Source organism: Pantherophis guttatus, chromosome 9, assembly GCF_059756535.1.
Source record: "Pantherophis guttatus breed Tessera chromosome 9, ASM5975653v1, whole genome shotgun sequence".
NCBI classification, from domain to species: domain Eukaryota; kingdom Metazoa; phylum Chordata; class Lepidosauria; order Squamata; family Colubridae; genus Pantherophis; species Pantherophis guttatus.
The window spans coordinates 3691163-3707500 of NC_142071.1; the positions used below are offsets into that span (position 1 = coordinate 3691163).

Consider the following 16338-nt stretch of genomic DNA (forward strand, 5'->3'; position numbering starts at 1 on the left):
TTAACAGTAACAGAGTAGGAAAGGTCATCTAGTCCAACCCCCTGCTCACACAGGAGACCTGTACTAGGGATTCGAACCACCGAACTGCCGACCTTTCTGATTGACAAGCTCAGTGTCTTAGCCACTGAGCCACCTAGTCGGGCTACCAAGGAACACCCCCCCGCCCACCCCATTTGCCGAGGGGCTGTCATTCCACCCGAAATCTGCATGACGATTCAAACAAAGGAAGGGTGGGAGAAGCAGATTTAAAGTCATTTTAGACGGCTTGAATTTGAAATCGAAAGCAGTTTCATATTAATATTTCTTATATTCTAACATTTTATAGCCCCTGAATAAGGAACCACAGAATCATTAGAAAGGAGCTTAGCTCTACACTACCTGTTTTTGAATAGGAATACGGTGGCTCCGTGGCTAAGACGCTGAGCTTGTCAATTGAAAGGTCGATAGTTCAGCGGTTCGAATCCCGAGTGCCGCGTAACGGGGTGAGCTCCCGTGACTCGTCCCAGCTTCTGCCAACCTAGCAGTTCGAAAGCAGGTAAAAAATGCAAGTAGAAAAATAGGGACCACCTTTGGTGGGAAGGTAACAGCGTTCCGTGCGCCTTTGGCGTTGAGTCATGCCGGCCACATGACCACGGAGACGTCTTCGGACAGCGCTGGCTCTTCGGCTTTGAAACGGAGATGAGCACCGCCCCCTAGAGTCGGGAACGACTAGCACGCATTACCTTTTACTTGTTTTTGATGATACGTTCAGGACGTCTGAATGAATTGAGGCAGAAAACTGAGATTCCCGCCCCCCCCGCCCCATCTTTCTGAACTATGCAAAATTTTGCTATTTTTCCCCCAAGTAGTTTTCTACCAGTTGAGTTAGTCTCATTACAAGTATCAAGGTACTTAAGCGCCACCTGCTGGCCACCAAATGCATTGACGGAGCCGCATCTATAGACCAGATGAATATTGGCAGAAACATCAAAAATTAAAAACCGTAATGGAGAGTTATACAGGCAAAAAACACCGGCAATATTCCAGAATTTGCTTGGCTCTAATTCCTAGCAGTGATAAGCCACGTGCCCATTGTTCGGCGGTGATGGCAACAGTCCTTCACCAATCGGCAAAGATTCCCGGTGTTAAGATTAATTTTGTGAGTTTTAGCACGGAAGGCTTCGTAAGCAGAGCTGAAGACATCTCCTTTTTCTCAGTAGATGCCAACTGGCCCTCTTCTTCGACGGAGTGCTGCACACGCAGGGAGATAGGATGCATTCGGAATAAGCCCCCCACCCCCACTCTCCCAGGGCCAGAGTGGTGAGACATCCAGCCTGGAGAATGATCCCCGAGCGATAAATCTTCTCTTTTGCTCTCGCCTACAGTTCAAATGCACAGCCCTGCACCGAGCCTGTTTGCGGGGCCATAAAGAGATGGTGGACAAGCTGCTGGAAGCGGGAGCCAAACTGGAGCCAAGAGACATGGTGAGTGAGTCTCGATTTGACGGCTTACAAATCCCCAATCCCAGCGTTTCCGAGATGCCGGAGCGCTGATGTTGCAGAGAAGCACTGGACGTCTTGCGCAAAGTGAGAATGATGAAGATGATTTATCAATGTTTGGTAAATCATTATCAATGATTTATCAGGATGAATTTATCTTTGACACCCTGCCAAGGGCCTTACTTGGCAAAGCCCCACGAAGTTCAGATACAAACAAGAGATGCCGACTGGAAACAGAGTTAGCAACGTTGCTTTCCTGCAAAAGGCCCCAAGTGCCTTTGTTTCTCTTTTAAACCTTATGGGAGGGGCCAATCATCTCCTGGCCTTACTCCCGAGTCATCCCTTTTGCTTTAGCTGCTCTTGCCTTCTGGCAGCTCTGCGAATGCTCGCACTAGGAATAGGCTCCTACTCTTCCTCTGCCTCTCTGCTGTCCAACTCTGGGGGCTCTGGAGTCCGCGCATGACTCCCAGATGGCCCTGGCCCCCTCTCTGCCTCCGACGCAGAGCCCTCATCTGAGCCTTCCCCAGCCTCCAGGACTGGCCCATGTTCCTTCCCAGCCTCCTCACTGTCCGACTCTGCTACCAGCTCTGCAGACTGCTGGCGGATCACAACACTCACAGACTCCCGATTGTGAGGCGAGAGCGCCACCTCTAGGCCATCGCACCACTCACTCTACCTTTCTAAAATTATTATTTTAATAATTTAAAAAAAGAGACACCTCCTGTCTCTTACAGAGGTAGGCTTGTATTTTTAGGGGTGGGGTACTTAAGATGAGGGCTGTCTCTTCTATCCAAGTTTCTCCTGGCTTGATCCATACATATCGTTATTCTAGTAAGATGCTAATGTAGCATTTATCAACTGGTTCCTTTGGATTGCAGGCCCCCAAAATTCCTAGCTGTGCTGGCAGGGGAATTGTGGGCATGATATTCCCAGGTCCTCTAGATCAGGGGTCCCCAACCTTTCGGACCTCAGGGACGACTAAATTCATAATTTTAAACCCCGTGGACCACTAATACAATCTGCCTAATGACTGGCTGGGTGAACATGGCTAGGTGGTCATGTGACTGGGTGGGCATGGCCAACTCGATGTCACTCAAGTCGAGGGGCGCCTTACCAGCCTCTACTCGCCCCTCCTCTGACACCCACTCCTCACCTTCCCGCCCGGGCTTCTTAGGGCCCCAATAGGAAGCAGTTGTTGGAGCTAAGCAGCCTCCACGAGAAAGAGTTGGCAAAACAGTTCAGTTCAAATTGGATCTGACCAAAAAGGAGGCTCAGCAGAAGCACCTCACTGAGGACTAGGAGCATAGGCTTTCCAAGCAGAGGGAAGACCTGCGGGAGTGCAAGGCCAGGTACCGGCGCCCGGAGGCTCAGCGGGCTGAGATGGTCAGTCAGTTCCAGGCCATGATGCAATCCCACTGGAACGGGGCCCTCCGGCTCTTTGCCACCAGCGGCACTTCCCTCCAGCCTTCGCCCAAAGCCCCACACCAGGAGGCTGAAGCAGACCCCAAGTCGGAATTTCTTCCCCCCCTCCAACCCGCACAAAAAGACCTCAAAAGGGGAGACTCCATGCAGCAACACAAACGTTCATTGCACGTATCTGTCCCAGGGGCCACAGTTTGAGGACCCCTGATTTAGTGCAATACAAAAAATGCAATTAACTTTTTTCGCGGACCACCAGTTGGTGACCGCTGCTCTAGAAGGCAATTTTTGGTACCTTAGAACTAGGCAGCCAATCTGCACCTTTTGATGCCTTTCCTATCCGGCTGCCGAGCAGGATAACCAGCAAGTCAAAACTTCCCAGCGGCTTCTCCAAATCGGCTTTCTAAACTTCCCATGAGGTGCATTAGAGGGTCTTCTCCATTCACCCCATAAGTGTGGGCATCTGACCTGTTTGGAAGGTTGGAGAAAGCCCAAGAAGGATCTTAAGGGAACATTTTCTGTTTTGTTTGGCGCAGCTGGAGGCAACCCCCTTGTTCTGGGCTTGCCGCGGGGGACACCTGGACATCCTCAAGGGGCTGATCAGCCGTGGAGCCAAAATTTCCACCCGGGACAAGGTAAGTGGTGGAAAGATTGGGGATCCCCTTTCCTGTACCTAAATGAGCCACGTCCGGAGGATTCACGGTGGACCTTTCCTTCTGGTTGCAGCTATGGAGTACCCCTTTGCACGTAGCTGTCCGTACCGGTCACTCCGACTGCGCTGAGCATCTCATTGCCTGTGGAGCAAAGATCAACGCCCAGGATAAGGTGCAGGAAGTGGTGAGGGGGGAATGAATGCATGGTGCCAAGAGCAGGGAGCACCGTATCTTGGACATCGCCATCTCAACCTTCATTACAGTAGTGGCCAAAATTCTGGAAACCTTTTGGGAACGGTGCATTTTTGAGGTTTGATGGTTAATAATACCACTTTTTTGTTTTGGAGTTTTCAAGATAATCCTATTCCACTGCTCGAATGGCCTGGGAATAGCCCAGATCTTCACCCCATTGAAAATCTATGGAGCCAACTAAAGAAACTTGTTACTCAGAAGCGACCCAGCAATAAAACCCAGTTAATAGAAGCCATCATTCAATCTTTGTTTCACATTAGAACAGCTGCAGAACGAAAAGACTTGGTTCACTCCATGGGAAGACGTTGTAAGGCCGTCATTCATGCTGAAGATTACCCAATTAAATATTAACTGACAGGGTGATCATTTTTATATATCTCGTTTTTTCTATGGTGATCATTTTTGTATATCTCATTTTTTCTACGGTGATCATTTGTGTATATCTCATTTTTTCTATGGTGATAATTTTTGTATATCTGGTTTCGCTTTTCTTCTTTATAACTGCTATTCTAATAGCAAATCCTTCATAAAAATTACTGCATTACATTCTTGATTAAATTATCTTTCCACTGAGATATAATTTTATGGTACTACTCCCCCCCAAAAAGTGGTGTTATTAGCTAGTTTTATAAAATACACTTTTCCCAAAACGTTTCCACAGTTTCGGCAACTACTGTATAGTGCCATTCCCCTAATTATCTTTTTTGTGGGGGAAACATTGATAATAAGGAAGCAATTTGGCCAGGTTCACGCATGTGAAGACAAGGACTGGACACCTTGCTGAATCGCCAATACCCCACGCTGTTTGTCAAAGGTGCAATATGAATCCAGCTTTGATAGCCATTTCTATGTACCTTTAAAATTCACCCAATGGTAAACTCTGTTCATAAAGAGCAACGATGACGCACCTTTGCAGGATATCAATGGCTGTTGCTCATTTCTTTGGCTCCAAGCTCAGAAACCACGTTCAACTAAGCCATTGGGTAACGACTGTGGCTCAGGGCCAAAGAGCTTGTCTGCATCCTGCAAATCTCAATTTGCAGATTTGCAGATTCTCCAAATCTCCATTGGGACTTAGGAGCACTCTTGTCAGTTAGTGAACAGATTGACACAAAGCAATAGACCTTAGACTTATATACCGCTTCACAGCGCTTTCCAGCCCCTCTCTAAGTGGTTTACAGAGTCAGCCTATTGTCCCCAACAATCTGGGTCCTCATTTTACCCACCTCGGAAGGATGGAAGGCTGAGTCAACCTTGAGCCCATCAGGATTGAACTGCGGCTGGTGGGCAGAGTCAGCCTGCAATACTGATTCTAACCACAGGGAGGGAGGGAGGGAGGGAGAGAGGGAGGAAGGAAAATAGTAATAGCACTTAAGACTTACATACTGCTTCACAGTGCTTTTACAGCCCTCTCTAAGCGGTTTACAGAGTCAGCCTATTGTCCCCAACAATCTGGGTCCTCATTTTACGCACCTCGGAAGGATGGAAGGCTGAGTCAACCTTGAGCCTGCTGTGATTCGAACTCTTGGCTGCGGGCAGAGTTAGCCTTGTATTCTAATCACTGAGAGGGAGGGAGGGGAATTCTGGGAGTTGAAGTCCACAAATCTTAAACGTTTGCCAAGGGTGGACACTCCAGCAAGAGATGCATTTGGACTACGCATTAAACTTGGTTAGTTGAGACTGGTTTTTTAGTAGCTTAACCCTGAAATGCAAATCCAAACTCGAGTCTGTTCGGTTTAGTCCAAAGCACCGTGCAAGGCCAGAAAAAAAAAAAGAATTCATAACCAAGTGAAGCGTGTTGTGTGAACGTACTCACTCTCTTTTTCCTTGACCAGGAAGGAGATACACCCATTCACGATGCGGTCAGACTAGGACGATTCCAGGCGGTCAAAACTCTGCTGATGTACGGGGCAAATCTTAACATCCAGAATGAGGTGAGCGAAAGGAAAAAAAACAAACAAAAAACTGGCTGGGGAATTAGGGAAGTTGAAGTCCATGGGTCTTAAAATTGCCGAAGGTTGGACACCCCCAATTTAACTCCTTAACCGTTTCCTCTCATCACGGGACAGAATGTAGGACAATCTCCCCTAACCCCCCCCCCCAAGGGATCTCTTGCAGTGGCTGGAACGGTCACAGATAGCTGAAGAAGTCAGGATTAAATGTACATCCATGTTTCTTTTTAACGAAAAGTTACTGCACCAGAGTAAAAAAAGCAAAAGCAAAAAATAATAATAATGATCTTGTAGTTTTGGGGAGCAACAGCAGGCATGGGGTGGGTCGGAAGGTAGATTTTATTGGGGGCGGGGGAAGTGTTTCGGTGCACAGTAGGTGAAAACGTTCTGGAGCTACCCTTCAGTTTAGTGCAGGGGTCGGCAACCTTAGAGCCACAAAGGTCCTAACCAGAAGCCCCCCGTTCAATTCTGGAGCCGACCGGAAGTCCGATTCCCCCACCAGAGTCTCCTCCTAGCACGGCGTCCTTTTTCCTCTACCTGTCCTAACTGAAAGCCCTATCAATTATGGAACCGACCAGCAACAGGGAGCCACAGCAGAGGGATGAAAGAGCCACATGCGGCTCCAGAGCTGCAGATTGTTGACTGCTGGTTTAGTGGCTTCCGGCACGCATGCCCTGGAGCGCTGGAAACCTAAAGACAAACTGGACAGGGCGAATGCGCGCGCCGACCACCGGTTTCCGGCGTTCCGGTGTGCATGAAGATCAGCTGGCCAGAGCACATGCGCGTGCTGGAAACCCAAAAACCAGGGGGCCGGCGTGCACATGTGCACCGCCAGCTGCTCTTTGGGTTTCCGGCGCTCCAGCACGCACATACACCTGCATGTTCCCGTTTGGGCACTCGGTGCCGAAACGGTTCACCATCACTGGTGTAGTGTCTCCTGTTTGGGCGGAGGGATTGGACTAGATGACCTACGAGGCCCCTTGCCACTCTGTTAATCTGAATCTCCGCGGACCAGAGAGAATGAGCTTCATGGCTTCTGTGGCCAATGGGGTTTTTTGGGGGGGCGGGTATGTGAGTGGGGGGCGTCGACTTTGCTTCCAATTATGAGCCGTTCTTCTTGTCTTGGCAGGAGGCAGTCACCCCAGTAGACCTGGTGAAGGACTGGCAGACGGGCATCCGGGAAACGCTTCAAATGTGCGCCAACCGGCAGCAAGGCCTAACCAGGAGCTGCTGAACGGGTGTGTGTGTGGGGGGGGGGCACACCTTGAATAATGGGGTGTTGACTCTACAAGCCGGCAGCCCCCCCTTTTTTTTCTCCACCACCCCGCGACCAACTTACCATCCTTGTCCCTGTTTTGCACCAAACTGGACAGATCCGCCTTTCCTCTTCGAACCTCTTCAACGGCAATAGAAATCCCGGGATTTTCTTGCATCCTCAGCTGATACAGGGCAGCTGGCTGGGCTGCAAGGACCTCCTGCAGCTCCGTCTCTCGAGAGGGAGACATTTTGTGCATGTTAGCAGGTGACGGGCCCCTTGCGTGCTTGCATTCGTCCTGGCTACCCACAGAGGGCAGCCTGGTGGGGCTTTGACCAAGGCGAGTCTCCAAGAAGAAAGCTCTGCCTTCCAGCCTCAAAAACCCAGGGGGCGTAAGCATCCCAGGAGTCAGGGGGGCTGAAGGCCAGAGAGATGATGAGAGGCTCCCCTGGCCAACTCCAGATGGCCAAAAACAGGCGCGATCCAAGGAGCTACCATGTAGGTTTTTAGGGGACTGTCAATGGCAGAGAGTTGAGCCTTGCAGCTGCCTCTCTGCTCCAAGGGACAGTCCCGCTGGCCCAGCTGCTCCCTGGATCTTCGGAGCAGCAAGCTCGAATTTTAAGGAAAGCAGAGGTGGAGCTCTTGCTTGAGAATGTATCTGCTGAACAAAACTCCGCACTGGTGACAGGAAGGGCATCTGGCCATTAAAACACTCTGCTAGCTCCATTCAGTTGCCCGGACTCCACCACGCAAGGGATTATGGGGTTGTTAAAAGATGATGATCTGGCCTTACTTCAAACCAGATACGCTGGTGGTCTCTGAGCTGCAGCTCCCCTGGAAGGGGCATCTCGTCACAGTCCTCCCCGATGCTAGGGTTGAGGGCTGGGTAATGTTCTTCCAGAGGTGGAGAGACCCTCCGGCCACTGGAGGGAGGCCAGATTGAAATCCTCTTGAGCTCGTTACAATGGATCCCCTCCAGCCCCATCCAGCTACCACAGGCGCCCCCGACACGAGCAATGTCAAACTGGTCACGACCACCCAGTTGGCTGCGACCACCCCAGCCAATGAATGCCCACCTGCCCAACCCCCCCCCCAAGGTCAACCACAACCGTGATGCAGCCCTCAATGAAATAAGAGTTTGACACCCCTGTACTATAGCTTCCATATTGGTGCTAACTCTTGTCCTGTGTCGAGTCGGCCGTGACAAGTTGCCCATGTCGAGTTGTCGTAGACCCAAAAGGAGCTGCTCCCTTGTCACCATTTCCAGCTACTGTCGATCCCAGGTCCCTGGTTGTCCTTGCCCTCATTCTCTTGGTACATTAGACAAGAGGAGGACCACGTTGGTGCCGCTGGACACCAGGTTCTCCTCCACCAGTACCTGGCCCTCCTGCTAACAGCACAATTCCTCCAATGAACGAAGGGGCCAAGTATGGCGGACAGCCGCTGGCCATCCTTTTTGCAAGCTCCATGACGAACTATTCCGGAAGTGGGGGGGACACACATGCCAATCAGGCACCCCCTCCCGCTAATAGTAACTCCTTTGCTTGGGGAGACTGGGTTCTCCCTACTGACCTCTTACCTATTCATGACTCCAAGGTCTGCCTTCAATGAACGTGTACCCCAGAGCTGGGATGGGCATCCAGGAAGGCCAGCCTTGCTCTCTCTCTCAATCTGGAACGGGATTTGTACCGTCCTGGCTCTGGTGACTATTTATTTATTTATTTTATTCCCGCCCTGCCCTTCTCCCTTTTCCAAAGGAAGGGCGGCCGGGACGATTACTTGAATTTTTCTTTGTAAACCGACACCAACTTCACTTTTTTTGCGTCGATTTGGGACCCCCCCAAAGCTGTCGCAAACGATACTGTAGTCCTTTTGGTATAAGTTGTGGGATGGGGAATTACAGTCCCTGGATGACCGGTGCACTTCAACTCCCAGGATTCCTGAGACAAAGCCAGGAATTCTGGGAGTTGAAGTCCCCAGGTCATAAAAAGGACCATACTTCCCTATCCCTGGTCTAAGTCAGGGGGTCTCCAACCTTGGCAATTTTACCAATGGACTTTGTCAACTTGCAAAGTTGGATTTTTCTTGAAACTTGATTAGAGGCTCCGTCCACAAGTCTTAAAAGTTGCCAAGGTTGGAGACTTCTGGTCTAAGTCATACCAGGCCACTGCGCACAGGCAATTCGCCAGTCTGGCGTTAAGACTGGCTTTGAGATTGCTTAGCCGTGGGCCGAGGTCTTCGGTATCATCTCAGGACTGGCCCCCTCCATCCATGCCCACTTCCACACCCCTGACCGCGAACGGAGGGGCGCGTGGGCAAAACTGGCGGGGTTTCCAGAAAGATACTCCACTTAGGAAACTGATTGTACAGTGCTAAGATTTCCTTCCCTCGAAATTCTGTGAGGGCAGCGCTGCTGTGATGTGATTTTTCTTTTGTAAATAATAAAAAGCTATTTTTTTGCGTCCTGAAAGATGGAGAGTTGAGTGCAATTGTGGCTGTGACGAAAAGGTTGGCCTTGAAATCGCTTGTCTTTTCATGGCTGGAACAGGAGGAAAATCTTTTTACTTACACCCATTGGACAGACTCCTAAGGCCCCAATTTCAGGAGTGGGCTGTTGGGGGGTCGCAGGGATTCAGGAGAACTTCTAGCTAAGATTCTGTGCAGTTTGGAGAACCCCCAAATCTCACTCCTGGCTGGCCCTCCCCTCCCCTCCCCAGAGTCCCCATATTTAGTGCAGGGCGCGCACGGAGTCTCTGGAAGGGTGAAAAACAGGCCTACCAGAAGTTCAGAAAGGGGGATTTCGCCCTCCCAGAGGCTCAAGAAAAGCCTCTGGAGCCTGGGGAGGGCAAAAACACTTCCCCATGGTGCATGAGGCCAAATAGGCCACACCCACCATGGCCACACCCACCCAGCAACCGGGCAGGGAATCCCTTGCCCAACTTCCATTGGAGGAAACCCCCCCACCCCAAAGTCACCACCCTGGGCGTAGATTTCCTGGGTCCTCCGGTCCACAATTCCTAGCAACTAAATGCTAGTGTATCAGTGAAGGAGGTTCCAGCCCAGCTGAGTCTTTGCTGTGCTAGCTTTCTACCTGGGGAGGGGGCGGCTGCTATTTCTCCCCAGGCACTCTGTGGCCAGCACTCCCCATGGTTGTCTTCTTGAAATAATCTCAGATAACATTTCCTGGAAGTAGGACGGACAGCAGAAGTAGGAAGGAGATGCTAGTTGTTCTGATGCCGCCAAGGAAAAGGGAAGAATTGACTTCTCTAGGGAGGCAGAATAAGGATTGACTCACTTCACCTAGTTACTGGAACCATTTTCTGAATTTCCCCCAGTGTGCCAATCTGAAAAACCAACCAAACAAGCCGAGTTCACCCTACGTGCTCAACTGCAAAACTAAGGTGAAGGTTAACCTAGTTTATCGTGTCATGCCAATCAGAGGTGCTATTCACTTACCTTCCCTACCGGTTTGCGAATGTGAATGTGCACGCACCGCCTCCACGCAGTGTTCCATGCATGTGCATTGCTAGCGTGCGCGGCATCAAAATGTGCAGAAATAGGATGGCACAGCACCGGGGTGGATGGACGGGCCCACCTGCAATTTCCGCAAGCAGTTCGGGTGAACCGGTCCGAACCGGCATATCACTTTTGGTGCCAATGCCCTAGCTCCATGATGGCGAACCTATAGCACGCGTGCCACAGGTGGCACGCGTAACCATATCAGTGGGCACGCAACCTCAGCTCCGGTGGGACCGGAAGTTGTCAAATGGCTCATTTTCGGCCTCCGGAGGACCTCCAGGGGGTGTTGGGAAGGTCGTTTTTGCCCTCCCCAGACTCCTAGAGAGATCCTGGAGCCAGGTGAGAAAGAAAAATGGGCCTACTGGGCCATCGCAAGTCAGGAGCAGGGGGAGGGGGGTCACTCATGCATGCGTGGGGGCGGGGCACATAGAATTATGGGTGTGGACACACACATGCGCGACCCCCCCTTCCTGGCACGCGATAGCAAAAAGGTTAGCCATCACTGCCCTAGGTAAACCTTTCCCTGCCTGTGACTGCAGACCAAGAGATAACAGATATGGGGAAAGGGAGACATTCACATCTGCCCAGCAGTGACCTCAAAGGATAAGGAATGCGTGACCTGTTCCCTTTGGTGTGTAAGAGCCACCGCACACGTGTGACGGCTTGAGTGAGCCAGAACTTTCCCATGGAACCTCCTCTTCCTCCTCCTCCTCCCCATCTCAGCCAAATTGCTGCTTTAAGAGATTAACTCTGTCTAATCCTGCACACAGTTTGGGTCTCACAATGGCAGACTGGTTAAAAAGCATATAGGATAGGATGCTATTCTATCCTATATGCTCCTTCCACCCCACCCCACCTAGTTCTGTGGGTGTGACTTGGTGGGCGTGGCAGAAGAAGGATACTGTAAAATCCCCATTCCCTCCCCATTCCAGGGGAAGGATACTGCAAAATCCCCATTCCCTCCCCACTCCAGGGGAAAGTTACTGCAAAATCCCCATTCCCTCCCGATCAGCTGGGACTCAGGAGGCAGAGAATAGATGGGGGCAGGGCCAGTCAGAAGTTTTACTACCGGTTCTCTGAACTATTCAAAATTTCCGCTACCGGTTCGTCAGAACCTGCTGAATCCCACCTCTGCATGTCACCCCTAATTCTTCTTTTCCTTAGACTAGCCAAACCCAAATTGGGTTCTCCTGAACTGGTCAGAACCTGCTGGATTTCACCCCTGCCCCTACCCCCCAAATCAGGCCTTCATCCCTAGGCGTTCTTGTGGCTGGGGGGGGTGGGTGGGGGAATAGCCAGTGCATCTCTTCAGCATGATATGCTTCCTAAGGAAGAAGGGGAGGGGGCTTAACCGCATCTCTGCCCCTGAATCATGACGATACTCACCTCAATTAGGAGAGATGCAGGTTTCTTCTGCCATCATCAGTGACTTACAGTATGTCACAGAAGTGAGCAACCCCCCTCCCATTTTATAAATATTTAAGTATATCTTTTCGTGTGACAACACTGAAGAAATGGCACTTGGCTACAATGTAAAGTAGTGATTGTACAGCTTGCATAACAGTGTAAATGTGCTGTCCCCTCAAAATAACGCAACTCACAGCCATTCATGTCTAAACTGCTGGCAACAAAAGGGAGTACACCCCTAAGTGATAATGTCCCAATCCAACCGCTTGTATCGCCTTGGCCACTGTGCTGCACCTCAGTTTATTTTTTTTTATTTATTATTAATTTAATTTATATACCGCCCTTCTCCCAAGGGGACTCAGGGCGGTGAACAGCCAAAATTAAAATACATACAATACAAAAGTTAAGATAATTAAAAAAGATTAAATCAATTGGCCTCCCATTTTAAAACCCCAAGTCTATAAAATTTAAAAAATCCCATTAAAAACCCTTTAGGCTAGGCCGGCTTGCTGGAATAAATAAGTCTTCAGGGCCTTACAGAAGGTGAGGTCCGGGATCAGTCATATTCCAGGAGGCAGCTCATTCCACAGGGTGGGTGCCCCCACAGAGAAGGCTCTCCCCCTGGGGGCCGCCAGCCGACATTGCTTGACTGACGGCACCCTGAGGAGGCCCTCTCTGTGAGAGCGTATTGGCCGGTGGGAGGTTATCGGTAGCAGCAGGCGGTCTCGTACATACCCTGGCCCTAAGCCATGGAGCGCTTTAAAGATGAGAACCAACACCGGGAGCCAGTGCAGCTCGCGCAGGAGAGGTGTTACATGGGAGCGCCACGTCGCTCCCATAATCAGCCGCGCAGCCGCATTCTGGATCAGTTGGAGCCTCCGGGTGCTCCTCAAGGGGAGCCCCATGTAGAGTGTTGCAGTAGTCCAGGCGAGACATGACGAGGGCATGGGTGACTGTGCATAAGAAGTCCTGAGTTTCAGGGTCTTGGCAATCTTCTTATAGCCTAGGCAATCTTTATGTAGAGCAGTGATGGCTAATCTTTTTGCCATTGCATGCCAAAAGTAGGGGGAGTGTGGGGGGATCACGTCCGCACGTGCCCACAGCCATAATTCAATGCCCCCCGTGCCCCCACCCCCACGCATGCATGCACAATCCCCGCTTTTGTCACGCAACAGCAAAAAGGTTACCGGTGGGCCCATTTTTTGCCCTCCCCAGGCCCCAGATGCTTTCTTGGAGCCTAGGGAGGGCGAAAATGGCCTTTCCCACCCCCTCAGAGGCCCTCTGGATGCTGGAAACGACTTGTTTCCCGACTTCCAGTGGAACCAGAAGGCCTGTTTTTCACTCTCCCCAGGCTCCAAAGACTTTCTTGGAGCCTGGGGAGAGCGAAAAAGGCCTCCCCACCCCGGAGATCGGAAACGGCCCGTTTCTCGACTTCTGGTGGGCCTGGAAGGCCCGAAAATCAGCTGGCTGGCACGTACATGAGTGCTGAAGCTGAGCTAAGGCAATGCTCGTGTGCCCACCGATATGGCTCCGTATGCCACCTGTGGCACGCGTGCCATGGTTCGCCATCACAGATGTAGAGCAACAATTTATTCTTTCAGATCCTCAGAGAGTTTATTGCCATGAGGTGCCATGTTGAACTTCCAGTGAGAGAGTGAGAGCATTAACACCAAATTTAAGGCACCTGCTCCCCGTTCACACCTGAGACCTTGTAACACTAACGCGTCACATGACACAACGGAGGGAAAATGGCTACTTGGGCCCCATTTGGACATTATCACTTAGGGGTGTACTCCTTTTTGTTGCCAGCAGTTTAGACATGAATGGCTGTGCGTTGCGTTATTTTGAGGGGACAGCGCGTTTACACTGTTACACAAGCTGTACAATCACTACTTTACATTGTAGCCAAGTGCCATTTCTTTAGTGTGGTCACATGAAAAGATATACTTAAATATTTACAAAATGTGAGAGGATGTACTCACTTCTGTGACATACAGATGTGTAAGGAGAGACAATTCCCTGGGAAAATAACAGCTGGTGGGCAGGTTACAAACGATTTAACCCAAACCGGACACGCAACGATTCAGCTGTTGACTGTGAGAAAGGGAAAGGCTGAACGAGGGAGAGAAAGGGAACGGGATTCTCTTCTTCCTGAATCCCTCAGAATTCTTTTATTGACTTTTAAAAAATAAGATTTAGGGACGGGCACGTCCCAGAGGGGAAATACTGTGTAGAGCAACGAGGTGGTAAATGTCTCTCTGCCAAAGCCGGAGTGGAGGGTTTCTCTCGCCCAAGGGAAACGTGGGATCGCCAGCGAGAGCTTGGAAATGGAAATCCAAGACCGAAGATAATCCAGGGAAAGCCAGAGACGCGGTGCCCTTCCCAAGAGGGCAAAAGGGGCAGCCCCAGAAAAAGTGGGGAGGACTCAGCATTCTGACGTTCGACTTTTCAAGGACAGACACCATGGAAGGGAGAACAGGTTGGAGAGTGGGAGGGGGGGCAAGTAGCCGCCTGCCCCTCCTCTGTAGCATGAGTCCCTTGGCAGAAATCCCGTCTGGTCGAGGACAGCTGATCCAGGGCAAACAGGAAACTGGCAAGCCTGATGCCAGCAGGCAGAAGAGAGGTGCAGGATTCCCAGAGCTTCTTTGGCACTGTTTCGGCAGGGGTAAGTAAAGGACCGGGACTGTGGGCGGGGGCTGCTAGGCCTGGTACAGGCACTCGGGCGAGCTTGGGGGACTCACAAGAGTCATGGCTTGCAACCCAGATCAGCAAGGCAGGCCAGGCTATCAGAACCCCGGCAAGATGGCAGGCTCGTAGGGTCGGTCCCAGAGCCGAGATCCAAGCGGGCAAGGACAGCTGGCACAAATGAACACCGAGGCCGTTGCCGCAAAAATCCGGCAGAGTCCGGCAAGTGCTTTTAAGGGAGGTGCGTATATCTGGGGCCCTGGCGAGATTAGCACAACGGGGAAGTGGAAACACGAGAGAGGGGCCGGGTGACACGGTTAGAAGGCAATGAGCAGGAAGGGCCTGGCAGCCGCCTCCCCGTTGGCACCACAAATGTCAAAAAGAGTCGAGTCTGTATTTGCTGGCCGCCGCTCTCCGCCACGAACACATTTCGCCCAGGTCCACCAACCCTCCGCAGTCAAGCACTGCTTATAAATGTCTTAGGCGTAGTAGCCCAGTCGGGGCGCCGGAAGCCGCTGGCGTTGGATCCAGCCAGGCCCCCTCTCTCCCCCGAGAAGGCCGGGCTCCTACTGTCTTTTGGAAACGCAGGTGCCCAACGCAGAAGTCCGTCTAAAACCAGGGCGGTAGCCAGGAGAAGTGCTGAAGGTTTTAAGGGAGGGGTCCTCCTGGGCTCGCCCCGCCCTGCAGCCCTAACGCCACGTGTTTGAAGTCAAACCCCCGTGCTCTGGCTGGTCTCTTCCTGGAGATTGAACTTGCTTCGGCTTTTCCCTGGAACGTGGAGGAAAGGAGCAGCCATGAAATGTAATGGGCACAACCCCTGGCAGTGGCAGGACAGAGAAACAGGATAGGATAATAATCTACCGTGTTTCCCCGAAAATAAGACCCTGTCTTATATTTTTTTTGAACCCCGAAATAAGCGCTTGGCCTTATTTTCGTGGAGATATTATTTTGGGGCGCGTGGAGCAAGATGGGGCTCCCCTTGCTGTCTTACCTGATTTCCAGCTCTATGTTTAAATATTTTCGGCGAGGGTTTATTTTCAGGGGGAGGCTTATTTTAGTGATGCGCTCAAAAGCCCGATTGGGCTTATTATCAGGGGATGTCTTATTTTGGGGGGAAACAAGGAAGGGGAAATTTTCTCTCCAGGGATAGCCGGACGTTGCAAGCTGCAAAATAATTCCTGAAAACCTTGTCTGAAATCTTAGCTGCATCCAATTTCTTAAGACAGAAGACTTTTTAAACAAAAATATCAGCCTTCCACCTTCAAGGGGAAATGAATATAGATGGCCTACTTGACAGGTATGTTGTGGGACCCTGAAATTGATAGTCAAATAAGAACTGCCTCCTCCTTACATTAATGGAAATTTGATCTATTCTGCAAAGCTTACATGTTTAGGGACTGCTTATGGGCAGGGATCTCTGTTGGGAAACACCATTCTTTGCACATTTTTTCCAACTCATGCTAAACTCCATAAGTCTAGACGAGGGGTGAAATGTTACCGGTTCGGGGCGGTTCGCCTGAACCGGTAGTAAAAAAAAATGCTTTAAAAAGTAAAAAAAAAAAAAAAAACTTTCCACGATCGCAGCACAGCTGACCGTCTGAACTTTTTAAAAAACTTTTTTATAGTATTTTTTTACTATCCATTTGGGCAATAAGTGGTAAAAAAAAATGCTTTAAAAAAGTTTTAAAAAGGTTCCAACAATCAGCTGTGACAATCAG

At 50.6% G+C, this 16338-nt stretch overlaps 2 protein-coding genes across 2 annotated transcripts in view; one reads left to right on the forward strand and one right to left on the reverse strand.

Annotated features, from left to right (window-relative positions):
* ANKRD23 (ankyrin repeat domain 23) overlaps positions 1–9479 on the forward strand; it is a 28586-nt gene extending 19107 nt beyond the window's left edge. Inside the window, exons 5-9 of the mRNA XM_034435218.3 lie at positions 1365–1463; positions 3434–3532; positions 3624–3722; positions 5638–5736; positions 6884–9479. Of these exons, the coding sequence (XP_034291109.2) occupies positions 1365–1463; positions 3434–3532; positions 3624–3722; positions 5638–5736; positions 6884–6988 (501 nt within the window). The 3' untranslated portion in view covers positions 6989–9479. The remainder of the gene's footprint in view (positions 1–1364; positions 1464–3433; positions 3533–3623; positions 3723–5637; positions 5737–6883) is intronic.
* Positions 9480–14061: 4582 nt separating this feature from the next.
* CNNM3 (cyclin and CBS domain divalent metal cation transport mediator 3) overlaps positions 14062–16338 on the reverse strand; it is a 39785-nt gene continuing 37508 nt past the window's right edge. The window contains exon 8 of the mRNA XM_060683534.2: positions 14062–15388. Within this exon, the coding sequence (XP_060539517.2) occupies positions 15330–15388 (59 nt within the window). The 3' untranslated portion in view covers positions 14062–15329. The remainder of the gene's footprint in view (positions 15389–16338) is intronic.